Below are 25,668 nucleotides of genomic sequence, written 5' to 3'. Positions count from 1 at the left end.
TGTTGGATCCAGATACCTTCTTGAGTTGGTCATTCTCATCCATGTATTTCTTGGCAGCATCGCTCGCGCTCTCGGCCTGTTTTTTGAAGGCCTCGTTGGACGCAATGATGGTGGCTTGCTTGGAGATCAGGGTAACAAGACGTCTTAGCAAGCTGTGAAAGGAACATAAGATTAGATTAATATGTGACAAATATTGAAAGGCTAAAAAAAAAAAAAAAATCAGATTGACAAATTAATGGTTAAAAATTTAAATGAATGAATTGGTTTTTTTTTTTTCTACATCAGAAGTCTCCACTTTCACATCACCACCCCCTTCAATCAGCTTCCTCCATCAGAGTACCCCTTTCACATCAGAACAAAAGTCCCATGTTTTCAGATCAGAAGTCCTCCATCAGAGTTCCTCTTTAACATCAGAAGTCCCCCTTTTCACATCATAACCCTCCTTTAACAGCAGAAGTCCCCCCCACAACCTCAGAGTTTCCCCTTCAGTCAGAGTCCCTTTTCACATCATCAAGAGTCCCCAATCACATCATAACCCCCTTTCAAATTAGAGTCCCCCTTTCACTTAAGAAGTTCCCCCCACATCATCAGCGCTCCACTTCAATATCGGAGTCCCTCCTTCAACATCATCATAGCCCCCCCCCCCCCCTTCACATCAGAAGCTTCACCAAGTCCTTCCTTTCACATCAGAAGCTCCCCATAACATAACCCGTCCCCCCTTTCAATCACAGTCCCCCCTTTTAGAAGTCCCTCCACACACACCATCAGAGCTCCCCTTTAATATCAGAGTCCCTCCTTCAGAGTCCCCTAGTCACAACAGAAGCTGCCCCATCACACCATAACCCCCCCTTCAATCACAGTCCCCCCCTTTTAAATCAGAGTCTCTCCTTAAGGATCCCCTTTTCACATCATAACTCTCCTTCAATCACAGTCTCCAATTCCATATCCCCCATCACACTGTTATATATATATATATATATATATACACACACACATACACCATATTTTTCGGACTATAAGGCACACCGGGTTATAAGGCGCACCGGGTTATAAGGCACACTATCGTTGAGCGCCTAATAACAGTTTTTTTTTCCATACATAAGGCGCACCGGGTTACAAGGCGCACGCAGGTATAGAAAATTAATGAATGCACACAGGCCGCAGGAGTGGGCGTTCCCAAGCACTGCCTGTGATTGACAGGCTTCCGAACGGCGCATACTGCGCGTCACAGGTTGCCGAAAAAAAACGAACGTCGGTGCGGCTCTATACGGCGCCTGCGCACCGACGTTCGGGTTCTGTCGGCAACTTGTGACGCGCAGTATGCGCCGTTCGGAAGCCTGTCAATCACAGGCAGTGCTTGGGAGCGCCCACTCCCGTGGGATTGCCGTGAGGTGAAAATCAGGATTAAGAGGTATGTGCTGAGAAAAAAAAAAAAAACACCGGCATTCTGTCGGTAGGATGGCGCGACCCTGTGTGATGTCACAATTTTTTTTTTTAAGGGTGAACCTCCACTTTAAGTGCCCAGTAAGGAAGTGGATAAACAAAGGCGTCACAATATAGTGTGTGCGTGCGTATGCAGAATATATATATATATATATATATATATATATATATATATATATATATATATATATATATATAAATAATATATATATATATATATATATATATATATATATATACACATATACATACATACATATATATATATACATATATATACATATATATACATATATATACATATACACACACACACACACACACATATATATATATATATACAGGGAGTGCAGAATTATTAGGCAAATTAGTATTTTGACCACATCATCCTCTATTATGCATGTTGTCTTACTCCAAGCTGTATAGGCTCGAAAGCCTACTACCAATTAAGCATATTAGGTGATGTGCATCTCTGTAATGAGAAGGTGTGTGGTCTAATGACATCAACACCCTATATCAGGTGTGCATAATTATTAGTCAACTTCCTTTCCTTTGGCAAAATGGGTCAAAAGAAGGACTTGACAGGCTCAGAAAAGTCAAAAATAGTGAGATATCTTGCAGAGGGATGCAGCACTCTTAAAATTGCAAAGCTTCTGAAGCGTGATCATCGAACAATCAAGCGTTTCATTCAAAATAGTCAACAGGGTCGCAAGAAGCGTGTGGAAAAACCAAGGCGCAAAATAACTGCCCATGAACTGAGAAAAGTCAAGCGTGCAGCTGCCAAGATGCCACTTGCCACCAGTTTGGCCATATTTCAGAGCTGCAACATCACTGGGGTGCCCAAAAGCACAAGGTGTGCAATACTCAGAGACATGGCCAAGGTAAGAAAGGCTGAAAGACGACCACCACTGAACAAGACACACAAGCTGAAACGTCAAGACTGGGCCAAGAAATATCTCAAGACTGATTTTTCTAAGGTTTTATGGACTGATGAAATGAGAGTGAGTCTTGATGGGCCAGATGGATGGGCCCGTGGCTGGATTGGTAAAGGGCAGAGAGCTCCAGTCCGACTCAGACGCCAGCAAGGTGGAGGTGGAGTACTGGTTTGGGCTGGTATCATCAAAGATGAGCTTGTGGGGCCTTTTCGGGTTGAGGATGGAGTCAAGCTCAACTCCCAGTCCTACTGCCAGTTTCTGGAAGACACCTTCTTCAAGCAGTGGTACAGGAAGAAGTCTTCATCCTTCAAGAAAAACATGATTTTCATGCAGGACAATGCTCCATCACACACGTCCAAGTACTCCACAGCGTGGCTGGCAAGAAAGGGTATAAAAGAAGAAAAACTAATGACATGGCCTCCTTGTTCACCTGATCTGAACCCCATTGAGAACCTGTGGTCCATCATCAAATGTGAGATTTACAAGGAGGGAAAACAGTACACCTCTCTGAACAGTGTCTGGGAGGCTGTGGTTGCTGCTGCACGCAATGTTGATGGTGAACAGATCAAAACACTGACAGAATCCATGGATGGCAGGCTTTTGAGTGTCTTTTGCAAAGAAAGGTGGCTATATTGGTCACTGATTTGTTTTTGTTTTGTTTTTGAATGTCAGAAATGTATATTTGTGAATGTTGAGATGTGTTATTGGTTTCACTGGTAAAAATAAATAATTGAAATGGGTATATATTTGTTTTTTGTTAAGTTGCCTAATAATTATGCACAGTAATAGTCACCTGCACACACAGATATCCCCCTAAAATAGCTAAAACTAAAAACAAACTAAAAACTACTTCCAAAAATATTCAGCTTTGATATTAATGAGTTTTTTGGGTTCATTGAGAACATGGTTGTTGTTCAATAATAAAATGAATCCTCAAAAATACAACTTGCCTAATAGTTCTGCACTCCCTGTATATACATACATACATTTTTTTTTAGTAAATAAATAAAAACCTACGCTTTGACATATTTGAAGGGATGAGAGTGCCCCCCTCGCTGTGGTCTGCAGGCCCCTCTAATGGCTCCTGGGAGCAGCACAGGACGTACACAAGATCTTGGCATTGGCGGGAAGGGGGCCCAACATGCTCAAAAAGGAACAGATTCCCATTTATTTATTGTACTGGCTGCCAGGATGACTATAAGATCTGCACTGAAAAATACAGTTATGCAAGAATATTCCAAAATATGAAAAAATATAGGAAAAAATAAATAAAAAATGTTCCCGCTGCGTCTCTTCCTACATATTCATTCTAAATTGAACCCATAATTGCGAGAATAAAAGCACGGCAACACATAAGATTTCATTGGGTGGATTCCCATGCTGGCTGGTGGACGGCCCAGTACGAATAGTGAATATTTATTTGAAAGTGAAGGAATGAACAGCCTGATCATGACGTCAGCTTGGCTGTGCCAGTCTGTTTACTGAACTGACGGGCTGAGTTTTGACAGAAATACATTTTACAGTCTGTTCTCGGAGCAGAAAGTTCCTGGACAGCCAAGCCCCTTGTTTCCAACAACGATGGCGATGGAGTAGAGAACACAGAGCCAGTAAACACAAATGACTGGAACAGCCGGGTAATAGGCGCCTAGAATCGCCATCCTGGGGGAGTCGTTGGTTTTCACAGCTTGGATGAATAGGAATCTGTTTCCACGAGGCTGTGAAAGCACGTCGCTGGGTGTAAACAAAAACAGGACTGCTTTAAAGGAAACCTCCACTGACAGAAGTATAGAGGCCACCATTGCTGGTCATGCTAAGTACTACTAAGTCTGGCAATCAGCAGAGCTGGAGGGGGGTACTACCGAGTGGGGCGCAATCAGCAGAGCTGGGGGGTACTACTGAGTGGAAAGCAATTAGCAGAGCTGGGGGGTACTACTAAGTGGAAAGCAATTAGCAGAGCTGGGGGGGTACTACCGAGTGGGGCGCAATCAGCAGAGCTGGGGGGTACTACCGAGTGGGGCGCAATCAGCAGAGCTGGGGGGGGGTACCACCGAGTGGGGCGCAATCAGCAGAGCTGGGGGGGGGGTACTACCGAGTGGGGCACAATCAGCAGAGCTGGGGGTGCACTAACGAGTGGGGCACAATCAGCAGAGCTGGGGGTGTACTACTGAGTGAGGCGCAATCAGCAGAGCTGGGGGGGGTAATACTGAGTGGGGCGATCAGCAGAGCTGGGGGGGTACTACTGAGTGGGGCGATCAGCAGAGCTGGGGGGGTACTACTGAGTGGGGCGATCAGCAGAGCTGGGGGGGTACTACTGAGTGGGGCGATCAGCAGAGCTGGGGGGGGTACTACTGAGTGGGGCGATCAGCAGAGCTGGGGGGGTACTACTGAGTGGGGTCGATCAGCAGAGCTGGGGGGGTACTACTGAGTGGGGCGATCAGCAGAGCTGGGGGGGGTACTACTGAGTGGGGCGATCAGCAGAGCTGGGGGGGTACTACTGAGTGGGGTGATCAGCAGAGCTGGGGGGATACTACTGAGTGGGGCGATCAGCAGAGCTGGGGGGGTACTACTGAGTGGGGCGATCAGCAGAGCTGGGGGGGGTACTACTGAGTGGGGCGATCAGCAGAGCTGGGGGGGTACTACAGAGTGGGGCGCAATCAGCAGAGCTGGGGGGCTACTACAGAGTGGGGCGCAATCAGCAGAGCTGGGGGGGGTACTACCGAGTGGGGCACAATCAGCAGAGCTGGGGGTGCACTAACGAGTGGGACACAATCAGCAGAGCTGGGGGTGCACTAACGAGTGGGACACAATCAGCAGAGCTGGGGGTGCACTAACAAGTGGGACACAATCAGCAGAGCTGGGGGTGTACTACTGAGTGGGGCGCAATCAGCAGAGCTGGAGGGGTACTACTAAGTGGGGCGCAATCAGCAGAGCTGGGGGGTACTACTGAGTGGGGCGATCAGAGTTGGGAGTACTACCGAGTGGGGCGCAATCAGCAGAGCTGGGGGGGTAATACTGAGTGGGGCGCAATCAGCAGAGCTGGGGGGGTAATACTAAGTGGGGCGCAATCAGCAGAGCTGGGGGGGTAATACTGAGTGGGGCGCAATCAGCAGAGCATGCTTTCGTTTTGTATCAAAGCTGATCAGAGAGCATGATCGTAAACACAGGGGAGTAGGATCTGTGTTCATCAATGGTCTTCAAGAAAATGGTTTTATTTCAAGTGCAAAAATCCTTTTTTGCTTTCTCGTCCATTGAGGGACACCAGAAGACTTTCACCTTCGGGACAATCCAATGGAGTCCACTGAGGGGTGTGATACTCAACAAAACAAATGCTTAAAAGGGAGGAGCAGAGCCGCCCTAGGGAAAAGGGAGGAGCAGAGCCGCCCTAGGGAAAAGGGAGGAGCAGAGCCCCCCTAGGGAAAAGGGAGGAGCAGAGCCCCCCTAGGGAAAAGGGAGGAGCAGAGCCCCCCTAGGGAAAAGGGAGGAGCAGAGCCCCCCTAGGGAAAAGGGAGGAGCAGAGCCGCCCTAGGGAAAAGGGAGGAGCAGAGCCGCCCTAGGGAAAAGGGAGGAGCAGAGCCGCCCTAGGGAAAAGGGAGGAGCAGAGCCGCCCTGGGGAAAAGGAGGAGGAGCAGAGCCGCCCTGGGGAAAAGGGAGGAGGAGCAGAGCCGCCCTAGGGAAAAGGGAGGAGGAGCAGAGCCGCCCTAGGGAAAAGGGAGGAGGAGCAGAGCCGCCCTAGGGAAAAGGGAGGAGGAGCAGAGCCGCCCTAGGGAAAAGGGAGGAGGAGCAGAGCCGCCCTAGGGAAAAGGGAGGAGGAGCAGAGCCGCCCTAGGGAAAAGGGAGGAGGAGCAGAGCCGCCCTAGGGAAAAAGGAGGAGCAGAGCCGCCCTAGGGAAAAAGGAGGAGCAGAGCCCCCCTAGGGAAAAGGAGGAGCAGAGCCGCCCTAGGGAAAAGGAGGAGCAGAGCCGCCCTAGGGAAAAGGAGGAGCAGAGCCGCCCTAGGGAAAAGGAGGAGCAGAGCCGACCTAGGGAAAAGGAGGAGCAGAGCCGCCCTAGGGAAAAGGGAGGAGCAGAGCCCCCCTAGGGAAAAGGGAGGAGCAGAGCCCCCCTAGGGAAAAGGGAGGAGCAGAGCCGCCCTAGGGAAAAGGGAGGAGCAGAGCCGCCCTAGGGAAAAGGAGGAGCAGAGCCGCCCTAGGGAAAAGGAGGAGCAGAGCCGACCTAGGGAAAAGGAGGAGCAGAGCCGCCCTAGGGAAAAGGGAGGAGCAGAGCCGCCCTAGGGAAAAGGGAGGAGCAGAGCCGCCCTAGGGAAAAGGGAGGAGCAGAGCCGCCCTAGGGAAAAGGGAGGAGCAGAGCCCCCCTAGGGAAAAGGGAGGAGCAGAGCCCCCCTAGGGAAAAGGGAGGAGCAGAGCCGCCCTAGGGAAAAGGGAGGAGCAGAGCCGCCCTAGGGAAAAGGGAGGAGCAGAGCCGCCCTAGGGAAAAGGGAGGAGCAGAGCCGCCCTAGGGAAAAGGGAGGAGCAGAGCCGCCCTGGGGAAAAGGAGGAGGAGCAGAGCCGCCCTGGGGAAAAGGGAGGAGGAGCAGAGCCGCCCTAGGGAAAAGGGAGGAGGAGCAGAGCCGCCCTAGGGAAAAGGGAGGAGGAGCAGAGCCGCCCTAGGGAAAAGGGAGGAGGAGTAGAGCCGCCCTAGGGAAAAGGGAGGAGGAGCAGAGCCGCCCTAGAGAAAAGGGAGGAGGAGCAGAGCCGCCCTAGGGAAAAAGGAGGAGCAGAGCCGCCCTAGGGAAAAGGGAGGAGCAGAGCCGCCCTAGGGAAAAGGGAGGAGCAGAGCCGCCCTAGGGAAAAGGGAGGAGCAGAGCCGCCCTAGGGAAAAGGGAGGAGCAGAGCCGCCCTAGGGAAAAGGAGGAGCAGAGCCGCCCTAGGGAAAAGGAGGAGCAGAGCCGACCTAGGGAAAAGGAGGAGCAGAGCCGCCCTAGGGAAAAGGAGGAGCAGAGCCGCCCTAGGGAAAAGGAGGAGCAGAGCCGCCCTAGGGAAAAGGAGGAGCAGAGCCGCCCTAGGGAAAAGGAGGAGCAGAGCCGCCTAGGTAAAGGAGGAACAAATCAGTTTTCTCTTATGGAAACAATCTGGGAGACGCTCACAGGCACAGCCCAAACCACATCCGTGCAATGGAAGGAAATTTCCTTTTGGTGAGTTGAAAATGGACAGAATGATGAAAGAATTATGTCCTTGGTTGAGGTGAAAGGCAGAAACTACCATAGGCAGGAAGAAAAACAGAAATGGTTCCTTGCAGGATAAGGCTGCCAATTCTGACACTCACCCTGGAGAGGTGATGGCCACAAGCAATAACAGGGAGTAAGGTTTCAAAGATACCCATCTCAAAACCTGGGCTTCCACAGCTATGTCGCCCATGAACCATGATGGTAAATCATCGACCATGATGGTAAAACAGTGACCCTGAAGCAGGATGGCAAATAAGTCCTAGGAGGCAAAAAGATCCATAGAATCTGGTAGAGCCCACAGAGTATGCGCTGGGAGCCCTACCAGGTCAGCATACAACATCTGTCTGGGCCAGTCCAGAGCAATAAGGATCCCCAGAATGACCTCCATCTCGATCTCAAAGGCTTCCCCTGCTGGAGCCGTTGAGATCTCATGGGTGAGGACACCCATGCGATCCGATTCTAGTGTGGGGAAAAACAAGTCCCTGCACTATTTTCTGTGCGCATCCAATGAGAGTTCAGAACCCAGGCTTAAAGTGGCTCTAAAGGCTGAAGTTTTTTTTTTACCTTCAAGCATTCTATGTTACATAGTGTACAGCCCAAGGCCCCCCCCCCCAGATGCCCATCTCAATCCAGAGCTGTGCACAACAGCAGTGGCTCGCTCCCTCCTCATTGACTCAGACACAGTGGCGGAAGTAGCAGGGGGCCGGCTGAGTTATGTTCTGTCTCTTTATGGAAACAGAGCAGGACTCTGAATCGAGCATTCACGAATACACCCCATAGCAAGCGGCTTGCTATGGGGGCACTTGGCAGGGAAGGGGGGGGGGGGGGCAGGAGCAGTGGCAGAGAACCTCAGAAGAGGATGAATTGGGATCAACCATTACACAGAGAAGGTAAAGTGTGCCTTTTTTTTTTTTTACTCAATCACTTTAACCACTTAAGGACCGCCTAACGCCGATATACGTCAGCAGTATGGCACAGCTGGGCACAATCACGTACCTGTATGTGATTGTATAATGCCCAGCCGTGGGTCGCGGGCACGGTCCGAAGCTCCGTGACCACGGGACACGCGGACCCGATTGCCGCTGGAGTCCCGCGATCAGTCCACGGAGCTGAAGAACGGGGAGAGGTGTGTGTAAACACGGCTTCCCCGTTCTTCACTGTGGCGGCGTCATCGATCGTGTGTTCCCTTATATAGGGAATCACAATCAATGACGTCAGACTTACAGCCACACCCCCCTACAGTTAGAAACACAGATGAGGTCACACATAACCCCTTCAGCGCCCCCCTAGTGGTTAACTCCCAAACTGTAATTGTAATTTTCACAGTAAACAATGCATTTTTAATGCATTTTTTGCCGTGAAAATGACAATGGTCCCAAAAATGTGTCAAAATTGTCCGAAGTGTCCGCCATAATGTCGCAGTCATGAAAAAAAAAAAAAAAATCGCATTAATAGTAAAAAAAAAAAAAACAATTAATAAAAATGCAATAAAACTATCCCCTATTTTGTAAACACTATAATTATTTTTGCGCAAACCAGTCGATAAACGCTTATTGCGATTTTATTTACCAAAAATAGGTAGAAAAATACGTATCGGCCTAAACTGAGGAAAAAAATAGTTTTTTTACATATTTTTGGGGGATATTTATTACAGCAACAAGTAAAAAATATTGAATTTTTTGCAAAATTCTCGCTCTATTTTTGTTTATAGCGCAAAAAATAAAAACCGCAGAGGTGATCAAATACCACCAAAAGAAAGCTCTATTTGTGGGAAAAAAAGGACGTCAATTTTGTTTGGGAGCCACGCCGCACGACCGCGCAATTGTCTGTTAAAGCGACACAGTGCCGAATCGCAAAAACTGGCCTGGTCCTTTACCTGCATTTTGGTCCGGGTCTTAAGTGGTTAATGCAGCGCACAAGAATTACTTTTTAGATTTCATATGCAATGTTTGTGTACCATTGGTCAAGCTCTGATTTGGCATGAAAATTTACATTTCATGTTTACTGGGGCTGTGTACAAATAATTGTTATATTAACATTATAATACAAGTTTGTGGAGCACTTAGCCCTTTTTCCAAGCAAATGTATGCCTATAATATAATATAGTATGTTTATAATATAATGCACTGTTAGTGCAGAGTGTGTGTTGACAGGACCAGGGCGCCTCCCAGGGGGGACGGGCCAGGAACGCCTGCACTCATCAAAAATGGAAAGTAAATGGGCGTCATTCAATAAAAATGTGAACCAGCCCTGGATTGCAGAGCAGGTCAGTTAGCTGGAGACAGGTCAGTATTGATGAGTTACTTTTATTTTAACCACTTAAGGACCGCCTCCTGCACATATACGTCGGCAGAATGGCACGGCTGGGCACAAGCACGTACCTGTACGTCCTCTTTAAGTGCCCAGCCGTGGGCCTGCGACCCGGTCCGAAGCTCCGTGACCGCGCGACCCGATCGCCGCTGGAGTCCCGCGATCAGTCCCCGGAGCTGAAGAACGCCGCTGGAGTCCCGCGATCGGTCCCCGTTCTTCACTGTGGCGCCGTCATTGATCGTGTGTTCCCTAATCTAGGGAAACACGATCAATAATGTCACACGTCCAGCCACACCCCCCTACAGTTAGAAACACATATGAAGTCACACTTAACCCCTTTAGCGCCCCTTAGTGGTTAACTCCCAAACTGCAATTGACATTTTCACAGTAAACAATGCATTTTTATAGCTTTTTTTGCTGTGAAAGTGACAATTGTCCCAAAAATGTGTCAAAATTGTCTGAGGTGTCCGCCATAATGTCGCGGTCACGAAATAAAAATAAAAAAATATAAAAAAAATCGCTGATCGCCGCCATTAGTAGTAAAAAAAAAAATTAATAAAAATGCAATAAAACCATCCCCTATTTTGTAAACACTATACATTTTGCACAAACAAATCAATAAACGTTTATTGCGATTTTTTTGACCAAAAATAGGTAGAAAAATACGTATTGGCCTAAACTGAGGGAGCATTTTTTTATTTTTTGGGGGATATTTATTATGGCAAAAAGGAAAAAATATTGAATTTTTTTCAAAATTCTCGCTCTATTTTTGTTTATAGCGCAAAAAATTAAAACCGCAGAGGTGATCAAATACCACCAAAAGAAATCTCTATTTGTGGGAAAAAAAATACGCCAATTTTGTTTGGGAGCCACGTCGCAATTGTCAGTTAAAGCGACGCCGAATCGCAAAAACTGGCCGGGTCTTTTACCTGCATTTTGGTCCGGGTCTTAAGTGGTTAAAAATAGTTTGGTTATTATTTAAAAATATTTTATAGAGGACTTCCTCTTTTTTTTCCTGCAAACTAAAAGCATAATGGGCTACAATTCATCACATACTAGCCATTTGGCACTTACCTGCAAACGAAGCCCGCGATGTCCCCACTGGTGGCTGCGTCCATCCTCGCCCCTCTTCCATTTGGGGCTGTGGACTCCAGCTCTGTGACTGGCCGGAGTCGTGTGATGTCACGTCGGAGCCATCAGTCATTGCACTTGCTAATGAAGAAATGGCATTGAGAGCCATTTCTTCACACCTCATGCACCAATGACATAATCTGCGCACTACAAGGCAGATATCACCTAAATGGCACACATTTAGGAGATATTTACAGCACCTATAGGCAAGCCTTATTAAAGGCTTACCTATATGTACAAGTTGCACAGAGGAGTTTACAACCACTTGAACTGCGGACTCTGAATAAGACACATGGGGGGGGGGGGGGGGGGATTCAGAAAGATTAAGGGGAGAAGGAAAATTAGACAACACCTAAAAGGAAAACCTGAAAAGGGGATCCAACAGTGTTAAACATATTCGACTTCTGATATACAAAGAATAATAAAAGCTTTTACTGCCCCCGTGTGGTCACACCATAGCACTGCATCTAATAAGAATCAGATGGCGTAGGTCAATACTCACAAAGCCAGCAGGAGGGAGAATCCAGCGATGTACAGGTTACGCTGAGCCCTGAACAGCTTCATATGGATATGCTCCACGGCCACTGGGTTATGCTTGAGGTCCACCTGATCCCCAACGCCATACTTCTGGATCTCCCGAAATGCATCTATAAAAAGAAGGAACTTTGTGATGGAAGGGTTGTCTAACTCCAATTATAAAACACAGCAGTTTGCACAATACAGCTTTGGATTTCCAAATCCTTGTCACCAGGGGCGTATCTAGTGAAAATAGCGCCTATGGCAAGCACTGAAACTGCGCCCCAGTCGAAACATTTGAAACCCATCTTTCAGATAACCTAAGGCTGCTTTCACACTGAGGCGTGCAGCCGCGGTGACGGTATAGCCGCGCTATTTGTAGCGCGGCTATACCGTCGTATTTACCGCGATATTCGGGCGCTAGCGGTGAGGTTTTAACCCCCGCTAGCGGCCGAAAAAGGGTTAATACCGCGCTTTCCCATTGATTTCAATGGGAAGGCGCGGTATAGGAGCGGTGAACACACCGCTCCTATACCGCGGTAAAGATGCGGCTAGCAGGACTTTTGGTGCGCTCCTGCTAGCGCACCGCTTCAATGTGAAAGCCTTCGGGCTTCCACATTGAACACTACAGGGCATGATTTTTCATGCGGTATAGCAGCGCTATTTTTAGCGCTGTACCGCATGAAAAACGCCCCAATGTGAAAGGGGCCTTAAAGTGGTTGTAAACCCACTTTTTTCACTTTTACCTACAGGTAAACCTATAATAAGGCTTACCTGTAGGTATAAAGAATATCTCCTAAACTTGTACGGTTTAGGAGATATTCCCCTCGCAATGCGCCGCTGATTGCAGTCAATTCGTAGCTGCTGGCTTTTAAAAAATATAATTCGGGTGCACCTCCGCTTTAACCACTTGCGGACGGGCGACTCGCAAAGGGACGTACCCGTACTACTTCCAAGTTTTTGGCACACGCATGCGCGCCTCCCCCAACGACACAGAGGGAACCTGTCAGCAAGTCCCGGCCAATAATTCACAGGCAGGATCTGCCGATGGGCTGTGTCCAATCACAGCCCGTGGCTCTGTGTTGACAATTACCACCGGTCTCTTTACAGATAGAACCCTCGCTCTGTTTACAGATTCAGCAGCACACTGTACACATATTACACAAAGACACACATTTAACCCCTTGACCACCCTAGATATTAACCCATTTCAGTTGGAGAGATGCAGGAAATGCCACAGAACTACAAGAGCGCACTCGTGTTCCATGGTGATCTACAAGTCCATCTACCAAGGTGACAGACGAGACTCACTAATCTTGGTGAATGAATGATGCGGCTGTGGGGGGGGGGAGAAGAATCCCTGCATGATATCACAGGAAGGAGTGGTTTGGGCGGTCAAAGTAGAATCCATTTCCACCATGTTACCCTCTAAATATGGGTGTAACATGTAGCATGGTGCAAAAGGTAGAGCTAGCCTTTAAAGCGGAGCTCCACCCTAAAGTGGAACTCCCGCTGATCGGAACCCTCTCCCCCTCCGGTGTCACATTTGACACCTTTCAGGGGGAGGGGGGGGGGGTGCAGATACCTGTCTAAAGACAGGTATTTGCACCCACACAGTCTCGGGCAGACTGTCACCTCCCGCCCCCCCCTGTTGTGTTCTGGGAACACTCGGCTCCCAGTACACAGCGGGAGCCAATCTGCAAGCGCGACTCGCGAATGCGCCGTAGGGAACCGGGCAGTGAAACCCGGAGCGGTTCACTTCCTGGTTCCCTCACCGAGGATGGGGGGGGGGGGGCAGCAGAGTGACGAGCGATCTCTCCTCCTCTGCTGAGGATGGCGCTGGACTCCAGGACAGGTAAGTGTCCTAATATTAAAAGTCAGCAGCTGCAGTATTTGTAGCTGCTGGCTTTTAATATTTTTTTTTTCAGCAAACATCCGCTTTAACCACTAATGACACCATAGTGTCTTAGTACACCACTGTACTGGGAAGGGTTAACAGCTAGGGGCAATCAAAGGGTTAAATGTGTGCCTAACAATGTGCAATATGTGTAAAGTGTGCAGTTTTTACCACAGAGCTCTCCGTTTCCCATTCAAAAAACAAGGATCATTCCCTCCTGCTGTGTACAATCAAAGGAGGTGACAGGTGGTTGGGCACACATCCTAGGGCTGGGGGAAAAAACGATTTAAAATCTGAATCGAGTTGCAAGGGCAATTTGATTCAGATTTTGACTGAATCGATTTATTTATTTATTTTCCTCCATAGGACCGGCGCTCCGCAGACTAGGCTGAACCAGCCGCCTCGCCTAAAAAAAACCTGCCTGCAGCTCACCGCAATCCTGCGAAAAGGCCGCAAAGCCAGATGCCGCGGACTAGTTCGAAGCCGCGGCCTTTTGCCAGGAGGGCGAGCTGCGGGCAGGATTTTTTAAGCGAGGCCATGGCGTCGGTCTAGTCCACGGCCTTTTCCAGGATCGTGGCGGACTAGGCCGAAGCCTCGGCTAAAAAACTTCTGCCGGTGCGGTGTCCATCAGAAAAAAAAAATTTGAATGTGAAAGATAATGTTGCGCCGCCAGAATCGTGATCTTTGTTCCAAGCAAAAAAAAAAATTGTGATTCTCATTTTAGCCAGAATCGTGCAGCTCTAGAATGGGGCAAAACTTTTTTTCCCCCCAACAGATTCATCAGCAGAGCGCAGTACTTACCTAACAGTAACAATAACAGGATCACAATCAGGACCACAAAGAATGTGTTCCCGTACGCCACGATTAGTTTCACCAAGCGAGACTTGAAGATTTTCTGCCATCTGTAAAAATAAGAAAAAAAAATCATTATCGACCTGAGCGGACCCAATTGGCTTGTACTGTAATAAGAGGAATGGTAAAGCACGATCACATGAGGAACGTTAAAGAAAAACTTCACTCTACATAAGCCTTTTGTAATTTAACCACTTCAATACCGGGCACTTGCACCCCCTTCCTGCCCAGGCCAATTTTCAGATTTTAGCGCGGTCATGCAACACTGCACCCAAACAATTTTTTTAAAATTTTGTTCCCACAAATAGAGCTTCATTTTGGTGCCATTTGATCACCTCTGCGGTTTTTATTTTTTGCTAAACAAATAAAAAACAGAAAAGGGGGGGGGGAATGTTGTTTCTGTTATAAAATATTGTAAATAAGTAAGTTTTGTTCTTCACTGACGGGCACTGATAGGCATACCTGGTGGCACTGGCAGGCATTGTGGATGTGCACTGATTGGCAGCTGCCTGGGCACCGATTGGCATATCGCTGTGGTCTAGGGGGGGCATACCTGCTGGTCCAGTGTGGGTGGCCATCCCTGGTGGTCCTGGGCGGTCATCCGAGGGAGGGCTGCGCTGATAAACAATCAGCACATACCCCCGTCAGGAGACCCTTATGGGTGGCACTGATGGGTGGCATGGACGGGCATTGATAGATGGGCACGGATGAGCACTGATAGGTGGCACTGATGACACTGGTGGGTGGCACTGATGACACTGGTGGGTGGCACTGATGACACTGGTGGGTGGCACTGATGACACTGGTGGGTGGCACTGATGACACTGGTGGGTGGCACTGATGACACTGGTGGGTGCAATTGCTGGGCATCACAAATTTTGTTTGTGCCATGATGGTGCCAGTCAGTGCCCATTTGTGGGCACTGATTGGCATATGTTATGCATACATTGGTACATGTGGATGGCCATGGGGACTTACCTGGCCATGGTGCTTCCCTGGTGGTCCTGGGCGGCATCCTGGTGGTCCAGTGTGGGCATCTGAGGGTGGGCTGCACTGATAAACAATCAGCGCAAACCCCACGTCAGGAGAGCCGCCGATCGGCTCGGCTCTACTCGCGTCTGTCAGACGTGAGTGAGGAAAAGCCGATCAACGGCTCTTCCTATTTACATCGTGATCAACCACGATTGGACACGGCTGATCACGTGGTACTAAGATCGGTGTAGCGGAGTGTCAGACTGACACACCGCACCACCGATCGCCGCAATGCGCTGTTATCCTGCTGTACATCATATGACGCCCAGTCAGAATAACTGAACCACCGCCCGGCCGTCATTCTGCTATAGGCCCGGGTGGGAAGTGGTTAAAAGTGGTAGCAGAGGTTTTTCTATATTTTTTTTTGCTAAAAGGAGATGCTTTTTTTTGTATTGTGAATTGCTTTCCAGCGTGGCCAATGCACCCCACTGAAGCACATCACAACATGCAGTACTTCGATTTGACAAAAAACAAGGACCATGTGCATTTTTGGGGGTTTTGCCGTCTTGTATGACGGCCAGTGATGAGTTTGGCCATGTTCCTACCAGGCTGTGTGTGAGCGTGCCAGACAGCCATCACCTGTATTGGCCAATCATCTGCAGCCAGAGCATTCCCCCGCCCCACATTTACAAGCGCCTCGTATACAGGTGGCGATGGAAAATGCCCCAACAGGCTGACACAGGGGAGATCACATGACCAGATGGAAGCGGGATGAAAATGGGTACTGCGACATTGCGGCGGTTTGTACAGGCGACAACTTCCTGGTGGTCTCACACACACGTGGGTTCAGATCCTGGTCCAAACACAAACAAGCACATCCCTAATGCCAACCCATTCAAAATGAAGCAGAATCCACCTTTGGTGAAAGTCACGTGTTAAAATGATCAGTAGATCCCGAAAGGGTGGATTCAATATAAATCACTAGTAAAAATGCTCGATTTAAAGTGGAGTTCCGGCCACAATTTCACTGTTTATATATAAATACCCCTGTAATACACAAGCTTAATGTATTCTAGTAAAGTTAGTCTGTAAACTAAGGTCCATTTTGTTAGGTTGTTACAGCATTTAGACACTTTATAAAATAGAAATTGACTGGGGCCATCTTAAGTGTGGGCATCATGAAGCCAGACTGTATGACTTCCTGGATTTCAGCCTTGCAAATCTCGCACATGCTCAGTGCTGCACAAGCAGTGTAATAGGTTTCAGATCAGGTTTCAGCACCTGTACTGTCCAAGTCACATGATTCTTCGAGACTGGGGCGTGCACAGACTCCTGGAAAGTTACACCCACTACATTCCCAGGAGTCTGTGCGGTGTCAATTAGGAAGCTTAAGCACCTAGGTGCAGGAAGAGGGAAGATTAACTATTCTGCCTAGCAACAACACTTTGAAGGCATCAAAAAAATATATTTTTTTTCTTAAAGGACTAATGACATTTTTTTAAAACTACTGATGTAATGTTATATTTATGGGTGGAACTCCACTTTAAATCATCATTTTTGAAGAGCAACTGTCATCTCTGTCCCGCAGCGGCTCGTCCTCTGACCCGCTGTTGACTCACCGACAGTCCCATTCACTTTCATGGGATGGCTGGTGATGCGGCAGCAGGCGAGTGGATGCCCGCTAACAGGTGCTGCATTGATTGAACTGAAATGACAGGTGTTTTTTAGCCAGGCCATTTTTTGCGATACGGCACACGTCGCTTTAACTGACAATTGCGCAGTTGTGCAACGTTAATCCTAAACAAAATGTATGTCCTTTTTTTTTCCACAAATAGCTTTCTTTTGGTGGTATTCGATCACCTCTGCGATTAATTTTTTGTGCTATAAACAAAAGACCGACAATTAAAAAAAAAAAAAAAAAAAAAAAGAAGTTTTACTTTTTGCTATAATAAATATCTACATTTTTTTTAAAAAACAGATATCTTTATCAGTTTAGGCCGATATGAATTCTTCTACATATTTTTGGTAAAAAAACAAACACACAACACAATAAGCGTATGTGAATTAGTTTGCGCAAAAGTTATAGGTGGTAGATTCAGGTAGAATGGCTTATTTTTACGCGGGCGTAGCGTATCTCAGATACGCTACGCCGCCGTAACTTAGTGAGGCAGGTTCTGTATTCACCAAGAACCTGCGCCCTAAGTTACGGCGGCATAGCGCAACTCTGCCGGCGTAAGCGCGCCTAATTCAAATTGTGAAGAGGTGGGCGTGTTTTTTTAATGCAAATAAAACATGACCCCACGTAAATGAAGTTTTTGACTAACGGCGCATGCACGGTCCGTGAAAGTAACCCAGTGCGCATGCTCCAAATTAACCCGCAAAAAGCCAATGCTTTCGATGTGAACGTAAATTAGGCACAGCCCCATTCACGGACGACTTGCGCAAACGACGCGGGAACGACGTCCATACTTAACATAGGATACGCCTCATATAGCAGGGGTAACTTTACGCCGGAAAAAAAACTAATGTAAACGACGTAAAAAAATGCGCCGGGCGGACGTACGTTTCTGAATCGGCGTATCTACCTAATTTGCATATTCCTCGCGTAAATATACGGAAGCGCCACCTAACGGCCAGCGTAAAATTGCAACTAAGATACGACGGCGCAAGACTTACGCCGTTCGGATCTTAGTCAAATCTATGCGTAACTGATTCTAAGAATCAGGCGCATAGATACGACGCCGCACACTCAGATACTACGGCGTACATACAAAATAGGGGATAGATTTATGGCATTTTTCTTTCTTTTTCTTTTTACTAGCAATGCCAGTGATCTGCGATTTTTATTAGGACTGCGCCACTGCGGCGGACAGATCCGACACTATTGATACTTTTTTTTTGGACCACTGACATTTATACAGCGATCAGTGCTATAAAAATGCACTGATTACTGTAAAAAAATGTCACTGGCAGCGAAGGTGTTAACACTGGGGGGGCGATCAAGGTGTTAAATGTGTTCCCTAACTGTGTGTTCTAACTGTGGGGGGATGGGACTGACTTGGGGAGGAGACCGATCATTCCTATATACTAGGATAACACAATCCGTCTCCTCTCCCCTTACAGAAAACACACACACCACACACGTCCTCGCTCTATCAGGAACAATCGCAGGTGCCCAGCCGAGAACGTGGCTGCTGGGAACGAGCATTGGCTCCTTAGGGACGCGGCGGTGCTCACATTGGTGTGGAGTGTCATGCTCGCCCCCTCCCTTGGACTACATGAGAGTCAGGACGCTCTCTACGTTGCAGATAGAGAAAGGAGCTGTGTGTTAGTGGGCGTCCTGACTCTCCTGTAGTCCAAGGGAGGGGGCGAGCATGACACTCCACACCAGGGAGAAAGCCTTGCATTACTGTGTGGAGTTACAGACAGAAGAACAGGAAGTGAGGATTTCTCAGAAGAAATAAGGACATTTAAAAGCAAAATGGAAGGATGAGGTAAGTGAAGGAGGACTGCACTAAGGTAAAGGAAGCTATTTAACCCCTTAACGCCAGCCGCACGACTATTTACGTCCGCAAAATGGCACAGACAGGCAGAAGGACGTATATATACGTCCTTGCCTTTCCGCGGGTCGGGGGTCCGATCGGCGGGCGGATTTCCTCGGGGAGCGATCCGGGACGACGTTGCGGCTATTCGTTTATAGCCGCTCCGTCGCGATCGCTCCCCGGAGCTGAAGAACGGGGAGAGCCGTATGTAAACACGGCTTCCCCGTGCTTCACTGTGGCGGCGCATCGATCGTGTCATCCCTTTTATAGGGAGACTCGATCGATGACGTCAGTCCTACAGCCACACCCCCCTACAGTTGTAAACACACACTAGGTGAAGCCTAACACGTTCAGCGCCCCCTGTGGTTAACTCCCAAACTGCAACTGTCATTTTCACAATAAACAATGCAATTTAAATGCATTTTTTGCTGTGAAAATGACAATGGTCCCAAAAATGTGTCAAAATGTTTCCAAAGTGTCCGCCATAATTTCGCAGTCACGAAAAAAAATCGCTGATCGCCGCCATTAGTACTAAAAAAAAAAAAATTAATAAAAATGCAATAAAAATATCCCCTATTTTGTAAACGCTATAAATTTAGCGCAAACCAATCGATAAACGCTTTTTTTAAACCAAAAATAGGTAGAAGAATACGTATCGGCCTAAACTGAGGAAAAAAAATATTTTTATATATATTTTTGGGGGATATTTATTATAGCAAAAAGTTAAAAATATTGCATTTTTTTCAAAATTGTCGCTCTATTTTTGTTTATAGCGCAAAAAATATCAAATGATCAAATACCACCAAAAGAAAGCTCTATTTGTGGGAAAAAAGGACGCCAATTTTGTTTGGGAGCCACGTCGCACGACCGCGCAATTGTCTGTTAAAGCGACGCAGTGCCGAATTGTAAAAACGCCTTTGGGCATTTAGCAGCATATTGGTCCGGTCCTTAAGTGGTTAAGGAAAAAAAAATTACCTTTACAACCCCTTTAAACATGTTCAGCAGCCAAAACGAGTACTGCCTAGTTTTTGGTTTGCAAGCGGTTGGAATATCTAATATCTATATTCAGACTGGATGAAGCGGTATAATGAAAGCACTGTAGAGAAACGCGAGACGTTCGTTACAATGGGAGCGTTTGCTCTTCTCCTACCAGAACACTGCAGCTCACGTTTTTACTTTTGTCTTTTATAACTGCTGTAAGTTTCTGATCCGCCTTCCTGTATAATCCCCGGGCAAGCGAGAACTGAAATCCAAATATAACTTCCCCTTCTCTGCGGGAAACCAGAGCGTGACTTTCAGACTACAATGTTAATACGGTTTTCGCTTGACTGGCTGAACTTCATAATCGCATTACACTCCTGCCAAGAAGCCTCCCCCTACTTCTGATCATTAAAGTCCTCAGCCGGACACAACAAGCAGCAACTCAGAATGAGGAAATGTGCTGCCGCTTGCACAACCGTCACATGGAGGAGGGGCCCCACTGACCACAATGCAATCTGCTGTCGGGAAACCTTTTACCTACAAAAAAATAAATGGTGAAATCGAGGGTATTGAAAGAATCTCTGGATGTCAAAGGGTGGTTTGGATGCTCAATAGAAAAAATCTAAAAAAATGTTGCAACAACAACTCTCAAGTAGGGATGAGCTCCGGCCTGTTGGGACGCTCCACATGCAGAGCCTGCCAGGAAGTCGGCGCTGCGCTAACCACTGCAGCACCGCCATCCTCGCTATGGAAAACAGGTAGTGGAGCCTTGCGGCTTCACTGCCCGTTTCCGCATGCGCGAGCCGCACGGCTGTCTTCAGGGACACACGTCCCAGAACGACAGCGCGCCAAAATTTCCCAGAAGACAGCGCGAGGAGGAGAAGAATGAAGACCAGCCGCGGACTAGAAGGAGGCAGATTAGTACAATCTGCCTAGCAACCACAATTTCTGGTAAGTAAAAAAATATACATTTGTATGTCATTTTTATTTATTTTTTTAGGGTGGACCTCCGCTTTAACCACTTCCAGACCGCCGCATGTATATGTACGTCGGCAGAATGGCACGTACAGGCACATTGGCGTACCTGTACGTCCCTGCCTAGACGTGGGTCAGGGGACCCCCCCCGCTACATGCGGCGGTCGGATTCCCGCGGGGAGCGATCCGGGACGACGGCGCGGCTATTCGTTTATAGCCGCCCCATCGCGATCGCTCCCCGGAGCTGAAGAACGGGGAGAGCCGTGTGTAAACCTGGCTTCCCCGTGCTTCACTGTGGCGGCGTATCGATCGAGTGATCCCTTTTATAGGGAGACTCGACCGATGACGTCACACCTACAGCCACACCCCCCTACAGTTGTAAACACACACTAGGTGAACCCGAACTCCTACAGCGCCCCCTGTGGTTAACTCCCAAATTGCAACTGTCATTTTCACAATAAACAATGCAATTTAAATGCATTTTTTGCTGTGAAAATTACAATGGTCCCAAAAATGTGTCAAAATTGTCTGAAGTGTCCGCCATAATGTCGCAGTCACGAAAAAAATCGCTGATCGCCGCCAATAGTAGTAAAACAAAAAAAAACTATCCCCTATTTTGTAAACGCTATAAATTTTGCGCAAACCAATCGATAAACGCTTATTGCGATTTTTTTTACCAAAAATAGGTAGAAGAATACGTATCGGCCTAAACTGAGGAAATTTTTTTTTTATATGTATATATTTTGTGGGATATTAGAGCAAAAAGTAAAAAATATTGCATTTTTTTCAAAATGGTCGCTCTATTTTTGTTTATAGTGCAAAAAATAAGAACCGCAGAGGTGATCAAATACCACCAAAAGAAATCTCTATTTGTGGGGAAAAAAGGACACCAATTTTGTTTGGGAGCCACGTCGCACGACCGCGCAATTGTCTGTTAAAGCGACGCAGTGCCGAATTGTAAAAACCCCTTGGGTCATTTAGCAGCATATTGGTCCGGTCCTTAAAGCGGTTCTCCACCCTAAAGTGGAGTCCCGCTGATCGGAACCCTCCCCCCCTCCGGTGTCACATTTGACACCTTTCAGGGGGGTGCAGATACCTGTCTAAAGACAGGTATTTGCACCCACTTCCGGCCCGGCAAAAGACGGGCATTCCGTCACATCCCATCGCCCCCCCCGTTGTGTGCTGGGAATACTCGGCTCCCAGCACACAGCGGGAGCCAATCGGCGGGCGCGGTTCGCGCATGCGCCGTAGGGAACCGGGCAGTGAAGCCGCAGCGCTTCACTTCCTGGTTCCCTCAGCGTGGATGGCGCTGGACTCCAGGACAGGTAAGTGTCCTAATATTAAAAGTCAGCAGCTGCAGTATTTGTAGCTGCTGGCTTTTAATATTATTTTCCCATGGCACATCCGCTTTAAGTGGTTAACAAACAACATGAAGCTAGAAGTTGATTGGTCGGCATGCACAGCTGCTCCAGTTTTGATGAATGATGTACCTTGTGGGGGATATGAAGGGAATGCAGAGAAGAAGGACCAGGAACACCTCTGCATAGAGGAAAGTCGCTACAGCCGTCCACTGAAGACTCATTTTTCTGCGATTAGAACCTGCAACAGACAGACAAGCAAAAAGGTGAATCAGATGGGAAGCAGCTACTGAGCCAATCTAATACAACATCCACAATGGCCATTGTTATTCTACAGCACTGACATGCAAAGAGACTGAGGGGGGGGAGGGGGGGACATACAAGGCCAGGTAGATTTGTCTTGCAAATGAGATTCCCGCTCTCTGTCATCACACAATGTTGGTTTTTCTCTTTCGGCAGCATTTCCTAATTCTTTTAGCTTCAGTAGTTTATTCCATTAACTACTTACAGACCGCCCGCCATCATTAGACGGCGACTCTTTGAAGTGGAATACTGTTGTTATGGCAGCAGCTAGTTACCATAACCTTGGTATCCTCTTCAGCAGCGGGCGCTTCGCTTTAACTGGTTGCCAACCAGCCGCCGTCGTTTTACGGCGGCAGGTCGGCTCCCCTGCGCGAGAGCACGTAGTATAACGCTCGCCCCCGACTCCCGTGCGCGTGCCCTCGTTACAGAGCGAGGACCGGGAGCTGTGGGTGTAAACACACAGCTCCCGGTCCTGTCAGGGAGCTGATCTTCTGTTCATACAATGTATGAACAGCGATCAGTCATTTCCCCTAGTGAGGCCACCCCCCCCTACAGTTAGAACACACCCAGGGAACATACTTAACCCCTTCCCCACCCCCTAGTGTTAACCCCTTCACTGCCAGTGGCATTTTTATAGTAATCCCAATGCATTTTTATAGCACTGATCGCTATAAAAAAAAAAAAAAGACAATGGTCCCAAAAATGTGTCAAAAGTGTCCGAAGTGTCCGCCATAATGTCGCATATAACAAAAAAAAAAAAAACTCTGATCGCCGCCATTACTAGTAAAAAAAAAAATATTAATAAAAATGCCATAAAAATACCCCCTATTTTGTAAACGCTATAACTTTTGCGCAAACCAATTAATAAATGCTTATTGCGTTTTTTTTTTACGAAAAATAGGTAGAAGAATACGTATCGGCCTAAACTGAGGAAAAAATGTTTTTTTATATATTTTTGGGGGATAATTATTATAGCAAAAAGTAAAAAATATTGATTTTTTTTCAAAATTGTCGCTCTATTTTTGTTTATAGCGCAAAAACGAAAAACCGCAGAGGTGATCAAATACCACCAAAAGAAAGCTCTATTTGTGGGGAAAAAAGGACGCCAATTTTGTTTGGGAGCTACGTCGCACGACCGCGCAATTGTCAGTTAAAGCGACGCAGTGCCGAATCGCAAAAAGTGCTCTGGTCTTTGACCAGCAATATGGTCCGGGGGTTAAGATAAAAGTGGTCTCGGCGGATTCGCCGCAAGATCACTTTTATCGCTGGCGGGAGAGGGCCCCCTCCCTCCCGCCGCTCTCCTGGTACACTTACCAGAGCCGGAGGCGATCGGGTCCTGTCCACCGCGTGACATGGAGCCGAGTGAGGGGAAGATGGCCCCCCAACCAGCTTTATACCAGTGGAGGGCGAAAGCGACGTCAAAACGTCACTTCCGCCCATAGCTCTTAAAGGGATATTATTATTTATTTTTTATTGCATACTAGTGTAAATATGAGATGTGAGGTCTTTTTGACCCCAGATCTCATATATAAGAGGACCTGTCATACTTTTTTTCTATTACAAGGGATGTTTACATTCCTTGTAATAGGAATAAAAGTGGCACAAATTTTTATTTTATTTTTAAAAGGAACAGTGTAAAAATAAAAATAAAGTAAAATAAATAATTTATATATATATATATATATATATATATATATATATATATATATATATATATATATATATATATATAAAAAAAAAAATTAGATATTATATATATTATATATATATATATATATTTTTTAAAGCGCCCATCCTGACGAGCTCGCACGCAGAAGCGAATGCATACGTGAGTAATGCCTGCATATGAAAACAGCGGTCAAACCGCACATCGCCGCAATCGTTAGAGCGAAAGCAATAATTCTAGCACTAGACCTCCTCTGGAACTCAAAACATTCAACCTGTAGAATTTTTAAACTTCGCCTATTGAGATATTTAAGGGTAAAATTTGTCGCCATTCCACGAGCGGCCGCAACTTTGAAGTGTGACATGTTGGTTATCAATTTACTCGGCGTAACATTATCTTTCACAATATATCAAAAATGGAGCCAACTTTACTGTTGTCTTATTTTTTTATAAAAAAAAAAACTGCGCTTGTAAGACCGCTGCGCAAATACGGTGTGACAGAAAGTAGATCAACGACCGGCATTTTATTCTCTAGGGTGTCTGAAGAAAAAAACTATATAAGTAATTTTCCAGCTAAAAAAAAAATGATTTTAACTTGTCTGAAAAATAGGCCCGGTCTTTAAGTGGTTAAGCAAAGATGGGAAAAAAGACTTGCAGGGTTAACCGTTTCCTGCCATATCGAAGAAAAAAAAATATTTTTTTGCTTTAGATAAAATTTTAAGGTGCGCTGTTCTTTTAGGAAAGCAGGATTAGAAACTAGTTTGGCATTGTAACTCTGACACGTGGGTGGGGTGTGAGTCAGGAGATTACTAATCAGCATGCACTTGTTGCAGCAGCCAAGATTCACAGGACTGGAACTCAATATTCAGCGATAGGAGTGTTTGGCTTGTGGTCGTGTCTTAGGAGCCCCTGTCCCAGTACTCTGTGCGTGACATACTCCTGACCCCTGCACCCTGGGCATTAAGTACTTCCCTATGCATAAGAATTTTTAAGTATTTAGTTAGGCTCCTCATGACCCCAGCACGCCGTGCGTTAGGCCCCCCCCATGACCCCCGGTACTCCGTGCGTTAGGCCCCTCCCATGACCCCCTGCATGCTGTGCGTTAGGCCCCCCCCATGACCCCCGGCACGCCACGCGTTAGGCCCCCCCATGACCCCCGGCACGCCACGCGTTAGGCCCCCCCCATGACCCACGGCACGCCGCGCGTTAGGCCCCCCCCATGACCCACGCCACGCGTTAGAGCCCCCCCATGACCCACGGCACGCCACGCGTCAGAGCCCCCCGGCACGCCGTGCGTTAGGGCCCCATGACGCCCGGAACGCCGTGCGTTAGGCCCCCCCATGACCCCCGACACTCCGTGCGGTAGCCCCCCCCCATGACCCCCGTCACACCGTGCGTTAGGCCACCCCCATGACCCCCGTCACACCGTGCGTTAGGCCCCCTCCCTGGCACTCCGTGCGGTAGGCCCCCCCCCCCCCATAGCCCCCAGCACTCCGTGCGGTAGGCCCCCCCTCATGGCCCCCGGCACTTCGTGCGGTAGGCCCCCCCCTATGACCCTGGCATTCCGTGCGGTAGGCCCCCCCCATG

At 47.6% G+C, this 25,668-nt stretch overlaps 1 protein-coding gene across 1 annotated transcript in view; it reads right to left on the bottom strand.

The window, feature by feature from the left end:
- Positions 1-25,668, bottom strand: part of BCAP31 (B cell receptor associated protein 31) — a 66,557-nt gene that overhangs the window by 37,507 nt on the left and 3,382 nt on the right. The window contains exons 2-5 of the mRNA XM_040322876.1: positions 22,246-22,354; positions 14,235-14,335; positions 11,523-11,667; positions 17-152 (exon numbers count right to left, since the gene is read on the bottom strand). Of these exons, the coding sequence (XP_040178810.1) occupies positions 17-152; positions 11,523-11,667; positions 14,235-14,335; positions 22,246-22,337 (474 nt within the window). The 5' untranslated portion in view covers positions 22,338-22,354. The remainder of the gene's footprint in view (positions 1-16; positions 153-11,522; positions 11,668-14,234; positions 14,336-22,245; positions 22,355-25,668) is intronic.

The sequence above is a fragment of the Rana temporaria genome, chromosome 9, assembly GCF_905171775.1.
Source record: "Rana temporaria chromosome 9, aRanTem1.1, whole genome shotgun sequence".
NCBI classification, from domain to species: Eukaryota; Metazoa; Chordata; class Amphibia; order Anura; family Ranidae; genus Rana; species Rana temporaria.
Note: the sequence above shows the minus strand (reverse complement) of the source record. Positions and strands in the feature narration are given on the sequence as shown.